The sequence below is a fragment of the Octopus bimaculoides genome, chromosome 8, assembly GCF_046866305.1.
Source record: "Octopus bimaculoides isolate indiv1 chromosome 8, ASM4686630v1, whole genome shotgun sequence".
Classification (NCBI taxonomy): Eukaryota; Metazoa; Mollusca; class Cephalopoda; order Octopoda; family Octopodidae; genus Octopus; species Octopus bimaculoides.
The window spans coordinates 16,148,047-16,167,673 of NC_142935.1; the positions used below are offsets into that span (position 1 = coordinate 16,148,047).

Sequence of the window (19,627 nt, forward strand, 5' to 3'; positions counted from 1 at the left end):
GAGGCCCAATGTACGAAGGTCTTGCCTCACCACCTCAGCCCAGGTCTTCCTGGGCCTACCTCTTCCACGGGTTCCCTCAACTGTTAGGGTGTGGCACTTTTTCACGCAGCTATCCTCATCCATTCTCACCACATGTCCATACCATCGCAATCGTCTCTCTTGCACACCACAACTGATGCTTCTAATGTTCAGCTTTTCTCTCAAGATACTTACACTCTGACGGGTATTCACATTGACAATGTATATATATATATATATATATATATATATATATATATATATATATATACATGCATACATACACATATATATGAAATATATGCATATACATATATATATATATATATATATATATATATATATATATATATATATATATATATATATATATATATATACATGTATATATACGCACACATTTTTTTTTGCTAACAGCTGTAACCAACCTTATGCCAGTGTCTTTACTTTTATCAAGCAATAGTTTAGAATTTTAACAAGAGCAGCCATTTTATTTTGTGTTTTTTATGGAGACCATTACTGAAAGACGGTTTAGAGATTTTCTTTATTTACTTACTTTTTAATTTAATAGTTTATTCAAGCTACCAATTGATTGAATTGTTCTGGAAATTTCTATATCTTTTTTTCTGAACTATTTTTTTCTAATATTATCTTATTGCTTAATATCCTTTCCATCAATCACCTACTGAATGTTTCAAGTTTACAGCCGTGTAAATTGAAGACAGTAATATTGCATGTAAGGCAATGTTTATGACCGGTTTTCAACTGATCCTTTATCTTCTGTCTTTTACTTGTTTCAGTCATAAGACTGTGGCCAATACTTATTTTTGCTTTTAAAAATCTACATTTGGGTTTATGTCATGCTTGAGAAAAAGACCCAACAAGCCGAGCAAAATGATTTTGATGGCATGCACAGCTCTCTCGATCAATAATAATGATGATGATGATGACAACGACGGCGATGATGATGATGATCTCTATATTATAAGTTGGGATATTCGACTCATGATCATAAAGTCATGAATTTGACTCCCAGTGGTGTGTTGTGTCCTTGAGCAAGACACTTTACTTCATGATGTTCCAGTCCATTCAGCCAGCAAAAATGAGTTGCATCTGTAATTCAAAAGGGGCCAGCCTTGTCATATTCTGTCTCATGCTGAATCTCCCTGAGAACTACGTTAAGAGTACACGTGTCTGTGGAGTCCTCAGCCACTTGCACATTAACTTCGCAAGATATTGTGTCTACCGGGGGTTTGTACTGTTTGTAAAGTTACAACAAGGATCTCAGACAGACAGTACTTTACACAATGTGTGTGCAGTTCCAAGTAATGCTGATTTTTGCAATATGCCTAGATTGTAGGGTATTTCTAAAATTTCCAGATGTTTTTTCAGATTGGGTGGTATTGAACCCAATGCTCCGATGACAATAGGGACAACCTTTATGTCTGACTCTCGTATTATTATTATTACTTCTGTCTTAGCAAAGGCGGAGGTATTGTTTTCAGTTGTGTTTGTTTGTTTGTTTGTTTGTTTGTCCATGGACAAGATATCTCAAGAACTGGTGGATGGATTCAGATGAAACTTCGATAGATGTTTGGCCTCGTGACTGGCACAAACTGATAGATTTGAGGACTAATTTGGTACTGGACAAGGATTCTGGATTATTTTTCTTGTTTTTTTACTTAATTTTTGAGAGCGGTCGGGTTCATTTTTAGTATTCTCGTTTGTGAGAGCAGTCAAGTTTATTTCAGATATTCTCATTTTAAAACTCATCTCTGGCTAATCATTGAGAAGACGTTGGTGTTACCTTGGCGGAGGTTTGTGCTCTCTGAGTGCTCTTGTTAATATTATTATTATTATTTTAATTAAGGTGGTAAGCTGGCAGCATCGTTAACACTCTAGACAAAATGCTAAGCAGCATTTAGTCCATCTTTATGTTCTGAGTTCAAATTCCGCTGGAGTCAACTTTGCCTTTCATCCTTTCAGGATGGATAAATTAAGTACTAGTGAAGCACCGAGGTCAATGTAATTGACTAGCCCCTCCCCACAAATTCCAGGCCTTGTGCCTATAGTAGAAAGGATCATCATTATTATCATTATCATTATTATTATTATTATTATTATTATTATTATTATTATTATTATTATTATTATTATTATTATTATTATCAAAGGTGGCTAGCTACTAAAATCATTAGCATGCTGGGCAAAATGGTCTGTCTTTACATTCTGAGTTCAAATTCTGCTGAGGTTGACTTTGCCTTTTCTTACTTCTGATTAAATAGGTACCAGTTGCATACTGGGGTTGATGTAATCAACTCAACTAGCTCCCCCCCCTCCCCAAAATTCCAGGCCTTGTACCTATTGCAGAAAGGATTATCATTATTTTCAGATATTAATAAATCAAGTGTTAAGAAATTAGAACGTTTCATTAGTGACAAAATACATGTACCCACCTCTCTGTTGGAAGCCACAACCAAAATCACAAAGACAACTTCTTGACTGGTGCAGCCCATATTGACTGGATGAAGAAGTCTGACTATCACTGTATGTCTTTTTATCACCGTCGGCCACTCACATCTAAATTAAGGCAAAAAAGACAATATCAATGGAATGTCTTGGAGAAAGGAGAGGAAAATAGCATTTAGTCTGCTTGTGATGGGATTTAGAATATCTTTTATTTTATTTTTACTTGTTTCGGTCATTGGACTAAGGCCATGCTGGGGCACTATCTTGAAGTATTTAGTTGAATAAATTGACTCTGGTATTTAGTTTTTCTAAGTCTAGTGCTTAGTTTGTTTGTCATTTTCTCTGAATTGCTAAATTATAAGAATGTAAAGAAATCAACACCAGCTGTTGGATGGGGACAAACATACATGAAGACACACACACACACACACACATGCACGCACGCACACATGCACACACGCACACACACACACATGCACACACACACACACATGCACACACACACACACATGCACACACACACACACGCACAGCTGTTGGATAGGGACAAACAAACATGAAGAAACAAACAAACATGAAGAAACGCACAAACATACACACACACACACACACACACACACACACAGCTGTTAGATGGGGACAAACATACATGAAGACACACACACACATGGGCACGTGCACACACACACACATGTCCACATGCACACACACACACACACACACCCACACACACACACACACACACACAGCTGTTGGATGGGGACAAACGTACATGAACACATGGTGCCCAGGACAAGCATCAAAATTAGCCCCCACCCCCGATTCCCCAACCAAAAAGTGGAAATTCGCATAGAAAAAAATGAATAACTGGTTTTAAAAAATTGCATGGCGATACGCAAAACAAACCATGCCTGAAAAGGTTAAAGAATTTTTTTTAATAGATTAATTAGAAAATGATCTTGGCCAAAATTGTGCACCCCACTCAAAGTGGCATGTGCCCTGCTTTCCCCACCCTAGCTATGCTCCTGGTTGTGGTGGGGAGGGGGGGGGTCTTCTTGCTGACTTAGGGATCTCTTTAATTGGTTGGTATTTTAAATAGCAGATATCATATATTGCATCAATTCAAGACGAGAAAAGACGACAAATTCTTTTTGGGTGTATTTTGCAATAGAAAATATTTGTGATAAACATAATTGTGAAGCATAAAAAAAAGAAAAGAAATAGTTGAACGTAATAAACAATCAGTGTGTTGGCGAGTTACTGACTTTTCTTTGGCTTAAGATAAACAATAAACGCTAAGGGAAGTAAGTCATACATTCCAAGTAAATCTGATAACAGAAGTTTACTGTATATGGACTTATTTACTTATATTCTGATGGGTTCACCCCTCTCCCCCTCTCTCTTTTTCTCTCTCTCTTTTTCTTTCTACCTCTCTGTCCCTCTATCTCTTTCATAGCCTTTCACTCTCTTTGTCTCACACACTTAAAAAGAAACACACACACACACACAGATAGATAGTGCACAGACACATCATCATCATCATCATCATCATCGTTTAACGTCCGCTTTCCATGCTAGCATGGGTTGGACGATTTGACTGAGGACTGGTGAAACCGGATGGCAACACCAGGCTCCAATCTAATTTGGCAGAGTTTCTACAGCTGGATGCCCTTCCTAACGCCAACCACTCAGAGAGTGTAGTGGGTGCTTTTACGTGTCACCCGCACGAAAACGGCCACGCTCGAAATGGTGTCTTTTATGTGCCACCCACACAAGCCAGTCCAGGGGCACTGGCAACGATCTCACTCGAAAATCCTACGGGAGCCAGTCAGGCGGTACTGGCAACGGCCATGCTCAAAATGGTGCATCTCATGTGCCACCCGCACAAGAGCCAGTCCAGGGGCACTGGCAACGATCTTACTTGGCTTGCCGGGTCTTCTCACGCACAGCACATTTCCAAAGGTCTCGGTCAGTAGTCATCGCCTCGGTGAGGCCCAATGTACGAAGGTCTTGCCTCACCACCTCAGCCCAGGTCTTCCTGGGCCTACCTCTTCCACGGGTTCCCTCAACTGTTAGGGTGTGGCACTTTTTCACGCAGCTATCCTCATCCATTCTCACCACATGTCCATACCAGCGCAATCGTCTCTCTTGCACACCACAACTGATGCTTCTAATGTTCAGCTTTTCTCTCAAGATACTTACACTCTGACGGGTATTCACATTGACATTACACATCCAACGGAGCATACCGGCTTCATTCCTTGCGAGCTTACGTATGTCCTCAGCAGTTACAGCCCATGTTTCACTGCCATGTAGCATGGCTGTTCGTACGCATGCGTCCAAAAAAAAGTAGGGCAACTGTATTTTGGTTGGTGATTAAATATAAAAGATTATGTATGTGTGTATGTGTGTGTGTATATGTATATATGTATACATATATGCACATGTATATGTATGTACCTATATATATATATATATATATATATATATATATTAGTTTATGTATATATTAATATTATCTCAGTTTTAAAAAAAACCTTTGACAATGTAAATATGTTAATAGTTACCAGAGGTAGCAAAATTACACTAAAAAACCAAGATATCACAGCCGTTTTATAGGTAGAGATACCAAGTTAAAGTGATACATTTTGAGAAGATATGAATAATAACAATAAATGGAGCAAAACGCATATAAATAAAAGTTCCTTTAATTCCTACACATGTTTCAAAATATATGAGAGCTCTTCTACAAAGAAGTAAGAGTTGCTGGAATTCCACATATATTCATCTTCAGGGAATCAACATATAAAAGCAAAACAAATGTGAAATGATGAGGTAACTTACGAGCTAAGATGTTACATGGCCAGCCCAAAGAATTTTGCTCATGCAGCATTAGTTTTGGCAGGAAACAAAGTTGGATATTTTAAATGCACCATGACGCATGCGTACGAACAACCATGCTACATGGCAGTGAAACATGGGCTGTAACTGCTGAGGACATACGTAAGCTCGCAAGGAATGAAGCCAGTATGCTCCGTTGGATGTGTAATGTCAATGTGAATACCCGTCAGAGTGTAAGTATCTTGAGAGAAAAGCTGAACATTAGAAGCATCAGTTGTGGCGTGCAAGAGAGACGATTGCGCTGGTATGGACATGTGGTGAGAATGGAGGAGGATAGCTGCGTGAAAAAGTGCCACACCCTAACAGTTGAGGGAACCCGTGGAAGAGGTAGGCCCAGGAAGACCTGGGCTGAGGTGGTGAGGCAAGACCTTCGTACATTGGGCCTCACCGAGGCGATGACTACGGACCGAGACCTTTGGAAATGGGCTGTGCGTGAGAAGACCCGGCAAGCCAAGTAAGATCGTTGCCAGTGCCCCTGGACTGGTTCTTGTGCGGGTGGCACATGAGATGCACCATTTTGAGCGTGGCCGTTGCCAGTACCGCCTGACTGGCTCCTGTAGGATTTTCGAGCGAGATCGTTGCCAGTGCCCCTGGACTGGCTTGTGCGGGTGGCACATAAAAGACACCATTTCGAGCGTGGCCGTTTTCGTGCGGGTGACACGTAAAAGCACCCACTACACTCTCTGAGTGGTTGGCGTTAGGAAGGGCATCCAGCTGTAGAAACTCTGCCAAATCAGACTGGAGCCTGGTGTTGCCATCCGGTTTCACCAGTCCTCAGTCAAATCGTCCAACCCATGCTAGCATGGAAAGCGGACGTTAAACGATGATGATGATGATGATGATATATATATAGCTATATATATATATAGCTATATATATATATACACACACACATATGCATATATGGGTACAGGACGTCACCAATGGGGCAAATAACATGAAATACGTAAACAATGAGAAAAAAATGGAAAACAGGATAAGTAAACACAGAGAAAGGACCCATCATCAGTTGTTGGCTGTCTGTCTACTGTGTTTACCTGTCCTTTTTTACATTTTTTTTTCTCATTGTTTACGTATTTAACTCATTTGCTTACGTATTTCATGTTATTTGCACTGTTGGTGACGTCCTGTACCCATATATGCATGTGTGTGTGTATATATATATATATATATTATACATTATTTATTATTTAATTGAATGCGATTCATCCATTTCCAAGTAAGTATATATATATATATATATATATATATGAGCAGTTAAATATAAAGTGTTGCTTAATGAACTGTTAGTACAAGGGAAATAAACATTTCTTCATAATATTTGGTGGGATTAGGAATTCGAATTTGAAATTAAGGAATAAGGAAAAAGATACCAAGGATAACTGGAAGAGTGAGAGCATGTCATTGATGAGGTTGAGAAAAGCAATGAAAGGACTCTGACAAAGAAAACTAATGATCAATTGATTGTTCAATCAACACATTAAACAAACCATTGAATTGTTAGTTGGTAAAATAATGAAGTGGTATTTAATCAGTGTATGTGTTTATTTAAATTTTATTGGCATAATGACCCCACCCTCAAGATACAACATAAGTTTTTTTTATTTACAAAATTCTTAAAATTTCTAATCAGTGGTAGTCACATCTGTTTCCACAAATTCCTGCCTTGTCTGTCTTTACAATAGATGCCTCACATTGAAATCTTAATTTTTTTGCAGACAGTGAAGGATTTAAGCATTGGATAGAGTCTGAGTAATTAAACATTTCTTGCTTGCCACTTGAAGTGTGCTAGCACTTATTTTACTCCACCTCACTTGATATTATGACAAGAGGATTTGAACTCCTGAAGAGTGACAATAACAACTACAACAGAAATATCACCAGCTCTCCATCACCACCACAATGGCTGCCACTGCCACCACCACCACCACCATTTTGTGTCTGCTTTTCTATGTTTTTATGAGTTGGATGATTTGAGAAAATCTGACAAGTTGGAGGTTTGCATCATATTCCAGTGTCTGCTTTGGCATGCTTTCTACTGCTAGATGCCCTTCCTAACACCAACCAGTTTACTGAGTGTACTGGGTGCTTATTTTCCATGGCACTAATGATGATTGTTTTGTGACTTCCAAGGCTAGAAGACCATAATATTTGCTGCTGGTTCTGTGGGAAAAAAAAGAAAGCAAGCAGTACATCGTATATTCAATATTTAATGATGCAACCTCATTATAATACTACTCACAACATACAGAGCCAAGTATGGTCATATTGAAGTGTGTTCAGCTGAGAAAACTTCACTCCTTGAATGGTTCTACTGAGGAGGTCCACTGCAAGAAAGAAAGAAAAACAAAATAGAAAGAAAACAACAACAAAAAAACAGAAGAAAAGTTGGGAGAAAAGAAGGAAAAAAACAAGGAAGGAAGAAATTTGAGGGTTGTGGGTTCTTAGCAAGAATTTTTCTTGAAACTATTACTTATATACCTAAAACCTTTGTTTCCTATGGTACATAGGCCTATGTCTAATTTTATCCAATGATCTTGATTTTAGGATGTCCTTTCTGATTTTTTCCTGTTGTATCCATGCTTTTTTCAGCTTTGCCTCATTAACTTACCCCCAGCTCCTTTTAGAGGGTTCTCTCTTTTGCCTCCCTTGTGTGTTCCAAGTCTGGGCCTGACATATAATGGAGGATGTTGTTTTATCTAAGGTGTTGCCTATCCATCCCCACTTCCACATTAGGATCTGGTCTTCTGCCTTTCAGATTTTTTCTCTAATGTGTCATGTTTCCCTAAGAAAAGGTCTTCCTCTCTCGAGTCTTATTGACTTTCAATTATCATTGGTTCTACTGTAACTTTGCTTGGTTTTTCTAGGTAGGGGTGTTGGCACTACAAAAATCTGTTTTTATATTTTGGAAGACCTCATGGAGGCAATGATAAGTTACTGAGACCTTTGGTGATATGCTGTGCTTGAGAAGACCTGTCAAGCCAAGTGAAATCGTAGTTGTGGTCATTGCCAATGTCACGTAACTGGCACCCATGCTAGTGGCACATAAAAAGCACCCATTACACTCTTGGAGTGGTTGGCATTAGAAAGGGCATCCAGTCATAGAAACCATGCCAAATCGGATTGGAACCTGGTGCAACTCTCTAGCTGACCCGTTTCAGTCAAATGATTTAACCCATAAATAGAAACATTATTATTTCTAAATCTCTCAAAGAGAAATATTCGGTAACAGTTTTTTAAAGTAAAGACTATTTGCCAACATAATGTGACAGTCCTGGATGGGATGAATGTTACTGTTGTTTAACTCCACCAGCATGGAAAGCAGATGCTGAATGATGATAGTGACGACGACGACGACGACGATGAGGAGGAGGAGGAGGAGGAGGAGGAGGTATTAGTCTGACCTCTATGCTTTGATCTGTCCTGCATGGAAGGGCCTACCAGCAACTAGCACTCTGCAGGCAAAGCTCTCAGGGTCATAGAGGAACACAAGCCATCAACTGCAACAAGGACTGAATCATATGGCGACCATTTAGCCCATGCTAACAAGGAAAAACACACTTAAAATGAATAACTAATATTATAGCTTTTAAAATAACTCACCTCTGTGCATTGCAAATATGGTTTTCATGAGGTCAGCCATATTGAGATTTTGCTTCGTTTGTGTTTCCAAAACTTTATCAATCATCAATTGAACAATATCTTCCATATTGCTCTCCTCAATATCTAACAACAGCAACGTGTTACATAAATAGTTATCCACATCACGGTGTGCACGGATCTCTTGGGAAAAGTCTTTCAAGGGCAGCCTCTGCAATAGAAGATTGATATTGATATGTCAAACCCTGTTAAGTTATCCTTTCTCATCTGTTGGGGGTCTCAAGAAGCTTGCATCAGTTGGGCCCAAAGCTGCGACTCAGTTGTAAGTGGAGAGAACTGGGGAAGTATCATCTGTATGTGACTGTCCTGAGCCGTTTAGATCCAATGGAGAGACATGGTCAGGTGAGCTGGAGTTGAGACTTGATGCAGAACCTACAAGAATCTTAGTAGAATTTGATGAAAAACATAAGTGGGGATTTCATTCTGATAGGTCTGTTAGAGTTTTTCTCTTAGCCTATGCATTCTTGTTGGCTATTAAATGGTAATGGACGCTATGAAAACCATTGAATAAAAGGGAAGTTAATCTAAAAAGGTTGGGAAAAATATGAAAGATAAAAAATACACACAACCATATTCTTGCAAGACATAGACATAAAATCTTGTACGTTCATAACGTCTACATACGTACACTCACAAAAATATGTATATGTACATTCACATACACACACAAACATATATATGCATGTATGTACTCATACATATACACATATCCACACACATATGCACACATGTATATATATATATATATATATATATGTACATTTTAAAAAATAACGTTGACCACTAACGTGGACAGTTAATGCGCTAGAAATAGATCACATCTTGTGTCTATTAAGACCTAAATTGTTCTCAACATGAAATATAGCAGCATACCAAAAACGTGAGCGGGCAAGACATTTAAAATCACCTAAAAAAGCATTATTAAACAGGAACTAGTTTCGGATTTAACAAATTCTTACCATTTGTCTATTCCTCATCAGCCTGATTAGTAATGTAACCGTAATCATCAGAATCGTATACAGAGTTGCCCACCGCCATGGGTGCGTGTGCATATGGTTCTGCTAATTACAGCTTAATGTTAAAATTCAAAAGTCTTCGTTTTGGCATGCTAATTCCAGGAATATATCCGCAGAAAATATTTACTGAGTCTTATATATTCAGTATGAGAACATGAGTAATGGGTAAAATATTATTATAAAATCTGGTAATTAGTCATATATTAATTAATATCGAATAATTATCAGGAGGCCAGCACATCTAAAGAATCAAAGAGATTCAGAAATATTATCTGCAATCTCAGGGGATTAAGGTACATTTTAAAAAATAACGTCGACCACTAACGTGGACAGTTAATGCGCTAGAAATAGGCCTCCTGATAATTATTCGATATTAATTAATATATGACTAATTACCAGATTTTATAATTATATATATATTTATGTATATGTTCATGCAACTTCATCCTCATATAGACATAGGTGTATGCTCGCACTCATATATATTTAGACCTTTAGACATATAAATATACATATATATATATATATATACAGGCATACATTCACACTCCTGCATATACGTATATACATATATGTACATATGTACACACACACACACACATATATATATATACTTATACATCCTCCTATCACACACCTACAACTGCAGATATACAAGCATATGCATATCCATATAAAAGAAGGGGACGTGTGCATAAAAGTTGCACTTATGCACCGGACACAGTCCTACACTCACATTCATACATACACGCATACACATATATACACATGCACACAATACACATTTAATATATACATACATATGCATATACTCACACACGTACACATTCACACAATTAAAAAGGAAAAAATGAAAAAAATATATATAAAACAATAAATATATATGTATGTATGTGTGTGTGTGTATATATATATATATATATATATATTTATACACACACACATGCACACATATATACATATATATGAACTCATGTTTTTGTGTCCTATTTTCTTTTTTGTATCATGAAACTTAACAATATTATTATGAAAGATATATTTTTTAAGATACAAAGCAATATTAAAAATGCAACATAAATATATAATTATAAATACATAATCAGCATAAATCCTATAATAATCCACAAAAATTATAAACTTCATATATTTATGATTATCTAAATAGGTGTGTCAGCGTTGTTAAGATGCTGGATGGATTTCTACGCTGTAATCATTCTTGCTCTCTTAAGCTCTGAGTTCAAATTCCATCAAGGTTAACCTTGCTATTTAACCTTTTGAGGTCGATAAATAAAGTAGCAGTCTTGAACTGGTATGAATTCTTCTCGGAATCACCAGGGAAAAAGTGGAGAAAATTCAAGGGCTGTCTTGAGTGACACACAGTCTAGCTATACCACTTGGATGGGGATAGGATCTGTTAGGGCTAAAGCACTGAAGACATGCCGTGTGTCACAATGGTGTTTTTATGATTCCATCAGGGCCCAAAGAAAGAAGAAGGGAATAAAGAGTACATGGGACCGTTATCCCTGCTTCTGCTGATGGCAATAGAGTTCTACCTAGCCTTTTAATTAAGAGCCCTTGAATTTGCTTCACTTTTTTCCTGGTGATTCTGAGAAGAATTAATACCAGTTCAAGACTGCTACTTTATTTATCGACCTCAAAAGGTTAAATAGCAAGGTTAACCTTGATGGAATTTGAACTCAGAGCTTGTTATGGAGCATAGGCCACCGCTGATGTTTCTCTTCCATTCTTGACCCTGGGCTGCCTTCTCTTTTCCCAGGTTTTGCCGATTTTAGATTGTCAGCAATGCTTCTGTAACTTAGCTATATTCTAGGTAGGGATTTTGGCCCTACATAGACCTATCCAGCATGGGAAGCCTTACCAGAAGCTTGCACTCAACTGGAATAGCTCCCAGGGTCATTGAGGTACACAAGCTGCCATATTGCTACAAGGACCAGACCTTGTAGTGGTTGCCTAACATCTGCTTAGCATGTATTTGTGTTGAGTATATGTTGTCTATTAATGACTGTCATACAATGTGTAGTATCACAAACATTGTTTTTTGGTGGGGGATCAAGGGTCGCATGTGTGTGTGCACACGCACACACAGGTGTAAGTGTGTATGTGTGTGTGTGTTTGTGTTTGTGAGTGCGTTGAGTGTGTGTATGAGTGTTTGTGTGTGTGTGTGGTTGTGCATGTGTGAGGGTGTGTGCATTTGTGTGTTTGTGTGTTTGTGTGTGTATGTGTTTGTGTGTTTTTGTGCATGTGTGTGTGCTTGTGTGTGTGTGTGTGAGTGTGCATGTATGTGTGTGTGTGGGAGCATGTGCATGCATGCATGCATGCTGAAGAGAAAGAATTTTGGACAAGTTCTGTGACTTACCTCATAAACTCGGTACAAAAGTTCTTCATCATCCATAACAGATTCCTCTGAAACTAAAAAAAAAAAAAAAATGCAAAAATAAATACATGCATTTCATGCATATATATCATGCATGTATATATTTTTATTCACATTCATAGCAACTCATGTTGCTAACTGTAAGCTATAAAAATTGTTTTTCAGCTTATTGGACTTTGATATGGGAAAGGCCAACAACCTTCGACACCAATAAATTATTATTGGTATTATATATATATATATATATATATATATATATATATATATCAGAAATGTGCTGCATGGGTAGACAAGGTAGGCAGTGCCTACCCTGAATAAAATAGATCGATAGTAACATTTTCCTTTTATGGCAAAATATGCACCTAATTCAATATAATTATGAAGGTTACTCTGATTACTATGCATAAAATGCAAAATATTTTATTGTTTTGTAGATTAGGTAGGCATAATTTGCGCCTGCCTTTCAATCTCAATATTAAAGCTATGCATAGAACTGCGTACACTCCTACAACAACGTTTTCTTTATGTGTTATAAAGGCAGAAGTAAATCAGCCTACAACTCAGTCATGCACCTGTGTTTCACTTATTTTTGTGTGTTTTACTACATAAACGTAACTGCCTACTGACAGCATGTGCCTGATATATGTATACATATATATACATGTATATACATACATATATATATATATATATATACATATATATATATATATATATATATATATATATATATATATATATATATACACACACATATATACACACAAGTGTGTGTGTATAGTTCGACTTTATAGAAAACCAAAGACGAAGACAAGTGAGGGAACAACAAGCAGGTGTATTTGTTTACCGCACGGGAAGAATGGAAAAGTCTTTGAGGTTTTGATACGCTCTTCGACAGAAAAGATTTAGAGTAAGAAAAAAAAGGGAGAGAGAGCGAGTTCATATCAATTATGTTACAAGCCAAGTACAAGAACTATAAGTGCGTGCGTGCATATGCATGCGTGTGTGCGCGTATGTGTGTGTGTGTGGTTGTGTACGTATGTGCGCGTGCATGTTCTATGACATTTCAAAACCAATCCCATAATTGTCTCCCTTAGACTAATTTTGCTTCCGATACAGCGAAGCTTATTCACACATGGACAGATCAAAGATGCAAACACACACACACATGCGCATTCACACACACACACGCACATGCACGCGCACACACAGACAGATTCAGACACGCACGCGTGCACGCACACACAATCACGCGCGTGCACACAAACAATCACGCGCACACAGAGAGACAGAGGTTCAGACACACACACACACACACACACACACACACACAGACACACACACACACACAACGTTATTGCATTATGATTAGATATTTGCAGCTTCGTTGCAAGAGTTGTCTACTCTTACAACAGTTAGAGACAGTGACCGACCTTCCCTCCGATATTAACGATGTCTCCCACTTTTTGGAGTTCTTTTCCTTTCAGAATTTTCCGTCATTTTATGTTACAACACCTTCTGATATAAGTGTGATTCACATTTTTAAAAGTGAAACAGAGTCTGCTTTTTTTTTAAAATCCACATTTCCATCCTCTCACCCACCCCTATTCGTTCATCATCCCGTTGGAATATCTGTTACAATTAAAATGAATTTTATTTTGTTTTGCGGTATTTTTCGTCATTTTATAACACCACACAGGATCTTTTCGCACATTCTAAAGCAAGGTGCCGTTCATTGGGATCGAACACAAAACTTCACGACTGGGAAGCAAACTTAACCATTGCTTCTGTAAACACACCTTGCTTTTTAACCACGTGGATTCGGGTTCAGTCCCACTCATTGTACACCACCTCTACTATAGCTCCAAACAGGAAGGACGTAAAAAATTCGGATCGTACCTCCTTTGAGCTTTTTTTATTATTTTTTTTACAGAATCCACCATTTTCGAGTACCGTGATTCTGATTCTGACCCCCCCCAAAAAAAAAACGCATTTTAAAGTTTTAATTTTCGCCCCCCACCACCAAATTCTTAAATTTTAGCTTTTTTCAGTAATTTTTTTTTTGCGAAATACGTAGAAAAATACGGAGATGACCTTCATATATTAAAATGCCGTTTTTTTTTTGTTTTTTGTTTTTGCAGAATCGGAATCTCTGTGCTCGAAAATGGGGGATTCTGTAAAAAAAATTAAATAGATAAAGGGGGTGCAGTCTACATTCTTTACGTCCGCCCCAAACTGACCAATGGGATCTTTTTTAAAACGGGGGCCACATTTTTCATTAACGAAACACTTTGAAACTTGGATCACTGGTAGAATGTGTCATATAAAAAGTCTTTCGGTACCAAAAGCACTACGTAAAACATTAATGAAAAATGTGGCCCCCGTTTTAAAAAAGATCCATGCCTTGTAATTGGGAACTGCGTGGAAGCCCGTTCTATGTATGTATGTACGTATGTATGTATGTATGTATGTATGTATGTATGTATGTATGTATGTACACTAGCGTAACTGGGAGAGGGTGGTAGGGGCGATCTTCCCTGGGCGGCAATTTTAAAGGGGTGACACTTTTAAAGGGTCTCCTGTAGGCAATATGTGTTTTTTGTGGAATCCTGGGGCGGCAAACGAAAGGGCCGCCCCGGGCAGTACACACTCTAGCTAAGCTAGTGTGTATTTATGTATGTATGTATGTATGTATGTATATATATGTCTGTGATTGTGTTTGTCCGCCCCCACCGCTTGATAATCGGCGTTTGTTTGTTTACGTCTCTGTAACTTAGCGATTCGGCTAAGAATTAGTACCAGACTTTCTAAGTCTTCAAAAACTTTAAAATCTTTACCAGACTTTAAAAAAATAATACTCGGTTTGATTTATTCGACTAGACTTTTCAAGGTGGTGCCCCAGCGTGGCCGCAATCCAGTAATTGAAACAAATCAAAGATAAAAAAATAATACATTCACGTACAAGACACTTTTTATAAATCTTTTTATCCATTTAATCTTCTCACCGTATATAATCTTCACCATTATCTCCTGCTCCCCCTCTTTCTCTCTCTCTCTCTCTCTCTCTCTCATTCACTCATACTTCTCCCTCCTACTTTTTGTTTTTCTCTTTCTCTTCATTTCTTTCTTATCCTAATCTCATTGTTTTCACACCAATGACATTAGTTGATATCTTCTTCTTCTTCTTCTTCTTCTTCTTCTTCTTTTCCCCACCTATTATTTCTCTTCCTTTCCCCATTTTTCTTTCTTTCTTTCTTTCTTTCTTTCTTTCTTTCTTTCTTTCTTTCTTTCTTTCTTTCTTTCTTTCTTTCTTTCTTTCTTTCTTTCTTTCTTTCTTTCTTTCTTTCTTTCTTTCTTTCTTTCTTTCTTTCTTTCTTTCTTTCTTTCTCATTTCCCCTTCTCTTTCTACTCTTTTTCCACCTCTTCTTTCTTCTCCCCATTTTTCTTTCCTCCTCCTCCTTTCTCCCCCCCTTTCTCCTCCCCCTTCCTGTCTTTTGTTCTTTCTCTTCCTGTCTTTTCTTCTTCTTCTTCTTCTTCACCACCATCACCACCACCACCACCACCACCACCACCACCACCATCACTTCCTTTCCTCCCATCCTCCTCCTACTCTACCATACTACACACTTCTACAGTCTAGACTCTAGACCAAAAAAACAAAACTGTGTGGACAGACAGTTAAGGTCACACACAAGAGATATTTAACTTTGTTATGGACTAGTTAAGGTTAATGAGAACTACTTCAGGTCACTGGTTTCTTCTGGAACGGTATCGAGTATTTTAAAATCTCTGAGGAGGTATTTAAGATAAATGTTTCTTATTTGACGTCAGTAGAGAAAAATGTAAAGTTACTAAGAAATTTTTTATATTTCTGTGCAATAAGGCTATTGATTGAGAAGGAAGGAATGGTAAACTGCTAGACTTGTATAGTATTTAGTTACAGTATTGTGAGGAATTTTTTACACTTGATCATGATGATGATGATGATGATGATGTTAACATCTACTTTTCCACCTGGACGAGGGCCAGTTGCCAGTCAGGCGGAACTGGCAACGGCCATGCTCAAATGGTGTTTTTTACGTGCCATCTACACAGGAGCCAGTCCAGCGGCACTGGCAATGATCTCGCTTGAATGCTGGGGTGCCGCAATTGCTTTCTTTGGCGGTAATGATCCTTCTGCAGATTGATCCTACAGATTCTCTATAGAAATTATAGCCAGAAACTAATTTCCTTATATCTTGTATCCGAGAAGCCTGATATAAAAAAAAACAAAAAAAACAATGAGATTGAAGATGAAAAATGGCTGTAATTTCTATAGAAAATCTGTAGAGATAACCTTAACAGGTAATGAAGAATTTGGTAAAATAACTTCATTCTTAAGCCAGTGTTTGGAGCTTATATTAACATGAAATTTTGATGGGAAGTTTTAATTCGGATTACGCTAATCCTTTCATTAGTATATTTTTGTTGAAATATACTGCTTTTGTTTCAATTAATTTTGAAAATAATGAGTTTAGTAAAATAATTTTGTCATTTTTAAGCTAGTGTTTGGGACACATATATTCACATGAAATTTTGGTGGAAGGTTTTAATTTGGATTACTTTAATCTTTTTGTTACCAATTTTCTGTTGAAATAAATGGCCTTTTTTTCTTTTCTTTACTTGTTTCAGTCATTTGACTGTGGCCATGCTGGAGTACCACCTTTAGTCGAGCAAATCGACCCCAGGACTTATTCTTTGTAAGCCTAGTACTTATTTTATCGGCCTCTTTTGCCGAACCGCTAAGTTATGGGGGACGTAAACACACCAACATCGGTTGTCAAGCAATGATAGTTGGGGACAAACACAAACACACACACACACACACACACACACATACGACAGGCTTCTTTCAGTTTCCGTCTACCAAATCCACTCACAAGGCTTTGGTCAGCTTGAGGCTATAGTAGAAAACGCTTGCCCAAGGTGTCATGCAGTGGGACTTAACACAGAACTATGTGGTTGGTAAGCAAGCTACTTACCACACAACCACTCCTGCGCCTGTATTTCAATTTATTTTGAAAATGAAGAATTTAGGAAAATAACTTCATCATTATTAAGCTAGGATTTGGAACATATTTTGGTGTTCAGAAAATAATCAGGCTTTTTCACCACTATGAAATATGAATCAACCAATCATATCAGAGGCAAGGTCAAATGGGCGGGAACTGTCTAGAAACAGTATATCATTAATCCCATGGTTATGTTCAAATCCGGAAAGATTTGGCCTCTCACACCTACCCTACAATGTCATTCTAAAAATAAGCAATCATCATTGAAATCTCAAAGTTATGAGGTAATACATGATTAATTCAAAACAATGTGAATAAATAAGCATTACATTTGACAGAGTAATCTGGATGCTAAAGGGTTAAGCAGGGATTGAGGCTGCATCCTAGTCTTGACTTGGTGAGAGTTTATTATTTGCTCTACAATAGTCACCACCGAAAAAAGATCAATATTACAATGGGATAATTAAGTTCAGTGTGTTAATTAAGGTCAGTGTGTAGAGCTAAGGTCATTGTGGGGTATTAAATTTCTGTAATAGGTGCTTAATGTAGTAGCTGAGTGGGGAGGGGGGAGAGAGAGAAGCAAAGAGAAAGTGAGAGAGAGAGAGAGAGTGAGAGAGAATGAGAGACAGAATGAGAAACAAGCTGAGAATGTGAGAAAGAGAAATGGAGTGTGTGTGTGTGTGTGTGTGTGTGTGTGTGTGTGTGTGTGTGTGTGAGAGAGAGAGAGAGAGAGAGAGAGAGAGAGAAGCAAAAAGAAACTGAGAGTGAAAAAGGAATACAAAGAAACTGAGTGAGAAAGAGAGAGAAAGAGAAAAGAGATAGCAAGAGAAAGAATGAGAGAGGGTGAGAGTGAGAGAGGAATGAGAAAGATGGAAAATGTGAGTGAAATAAAGAGAGAGAGAGAAAAAGTGAGAGAAGCAGAAAAGAAAATAGTGTGTGTATGTGTATGAGAGAGAGAGAGAGAGAGAGAGAGAGAGAGAGAGAGAGAGGGAGAGAGGGAGAGAGAGTTTTCCAGTGAGGAGTTGAATTCATAGTTGTTTCAATTCCCAGTTGTAACAATTTCACATTCTGTGTGTGTGTGTGTGTGTGTGTGTGTGTGTGTATTAGTTGTTTATCCTGAAATCAGCCTTGGCTGAGATGACATATTATAAAAACATTCCAGTTACAACCATTCTGTCCTTTTTTTTCTAGATGTAGATCTGAGGCTAAATTATCAAATGTATTTCTAATTACTTTTAAAGACAGTATGGTGGAATTGGAGAAAGATTTAGCTCTTATTTCATGCAGATCAATTCACCATGGAGGGGCACCTTCTTTGGCTCTTTACATTTTTCCTATTTTTAAAGACAATATCGTGTAATTTGAGGAAAATTTGGCTCTCCAACAGCAGAGTAACTTCTTTTTATGCCACGTTCAAAGAAACCTATTTCTTTTCCTGATAAAAGAGTCTGAAAGACCGTTTTCAACTTCCTCCCTGTTTCTGAATATTTTGTCTTATGAAATTTTCTAATCAAATCCCCATGGAGAAGTAGCCCCAGTTTTTCTTTTGAATTAAATTTGTAGACTGGCACCCATGCCAATGTCTCTTCATTGAATGCTAAACTTGGCTTGCGAAGATCTGTTGGGGCAAGCGAAAGCGAAATCGTGATGGCACCTGTACCAGTAGATCACTAAGAGCACCATCCGAGCATGATCGTTGCCAGAGCACCAGCTGTCTGGCTTTCATGCCAGTGGCATGTAAATAACACCCTTTGAGCGTGATCGTTACCAGTGGCACGTGAAAAAACATTCGAACGAGATCGTTGCCAGTACCGCTGGACTGGCTCCTGTGCAGGTGGTACGTAAAATACACCATTTCGAGCGTGGCCGCTGCCAGTATCTCCTGACTGGCCTTCATGCTGGGTGACACGTAAAAGCACCCACTACACTCTCGGAGTGGTTGGTGTTAGGAAGGGCATCCAGCTATAGAAACTCTGCCAAATCAGATTGGAGCCTGGTGTAGCCAACTGGTTCACCAGTCCTCAGTCAAATCGTCCAACCCATGCTAGCATGGGAAGCGAACGTTAAACGATGATGATGAATATACTGTAATTTATGGAAGATTTTTAGCTGCTATT

At 38.0% G+C, this 19,627-nt stretch overlaps 1 protein-coding gene across 1 annotated transcript in view; it reads right to left on the reverse strand.

Annotated features, from left to right (window-relative positions):
* The window catches only part of LOC106867171 (solute carrier family 4 member 11), a 91,609-nt gene that overhangs the window by 27,176 nt on the left and 44,806 nt on the right, over window positions 1–19,627 (reverse strand). Inside the window, exons 2-5 of the mRNA XM_089356124.1 lie at window positions 12,442–12,494; window positions 8,992–9,199; window positions 7,631–7,715; window positions 2,475–2,598 (exon numbers count right to left, since the gene is read on the reverse strand). Coding sequence (XP_089212250.1) covers window positions 2,475–2,598; window positions 7,631–7,715; window positions 8,992–9,199; window positions 12,442–12,494 — 470 coding nt within the window. The remainder of the gene's footprint in view (window positions 1–2,474; window positions 2,599–7,630; window positions 7,716–8,991; window positions 9,200–12,441; window positions 12,495–19,627) is intronic.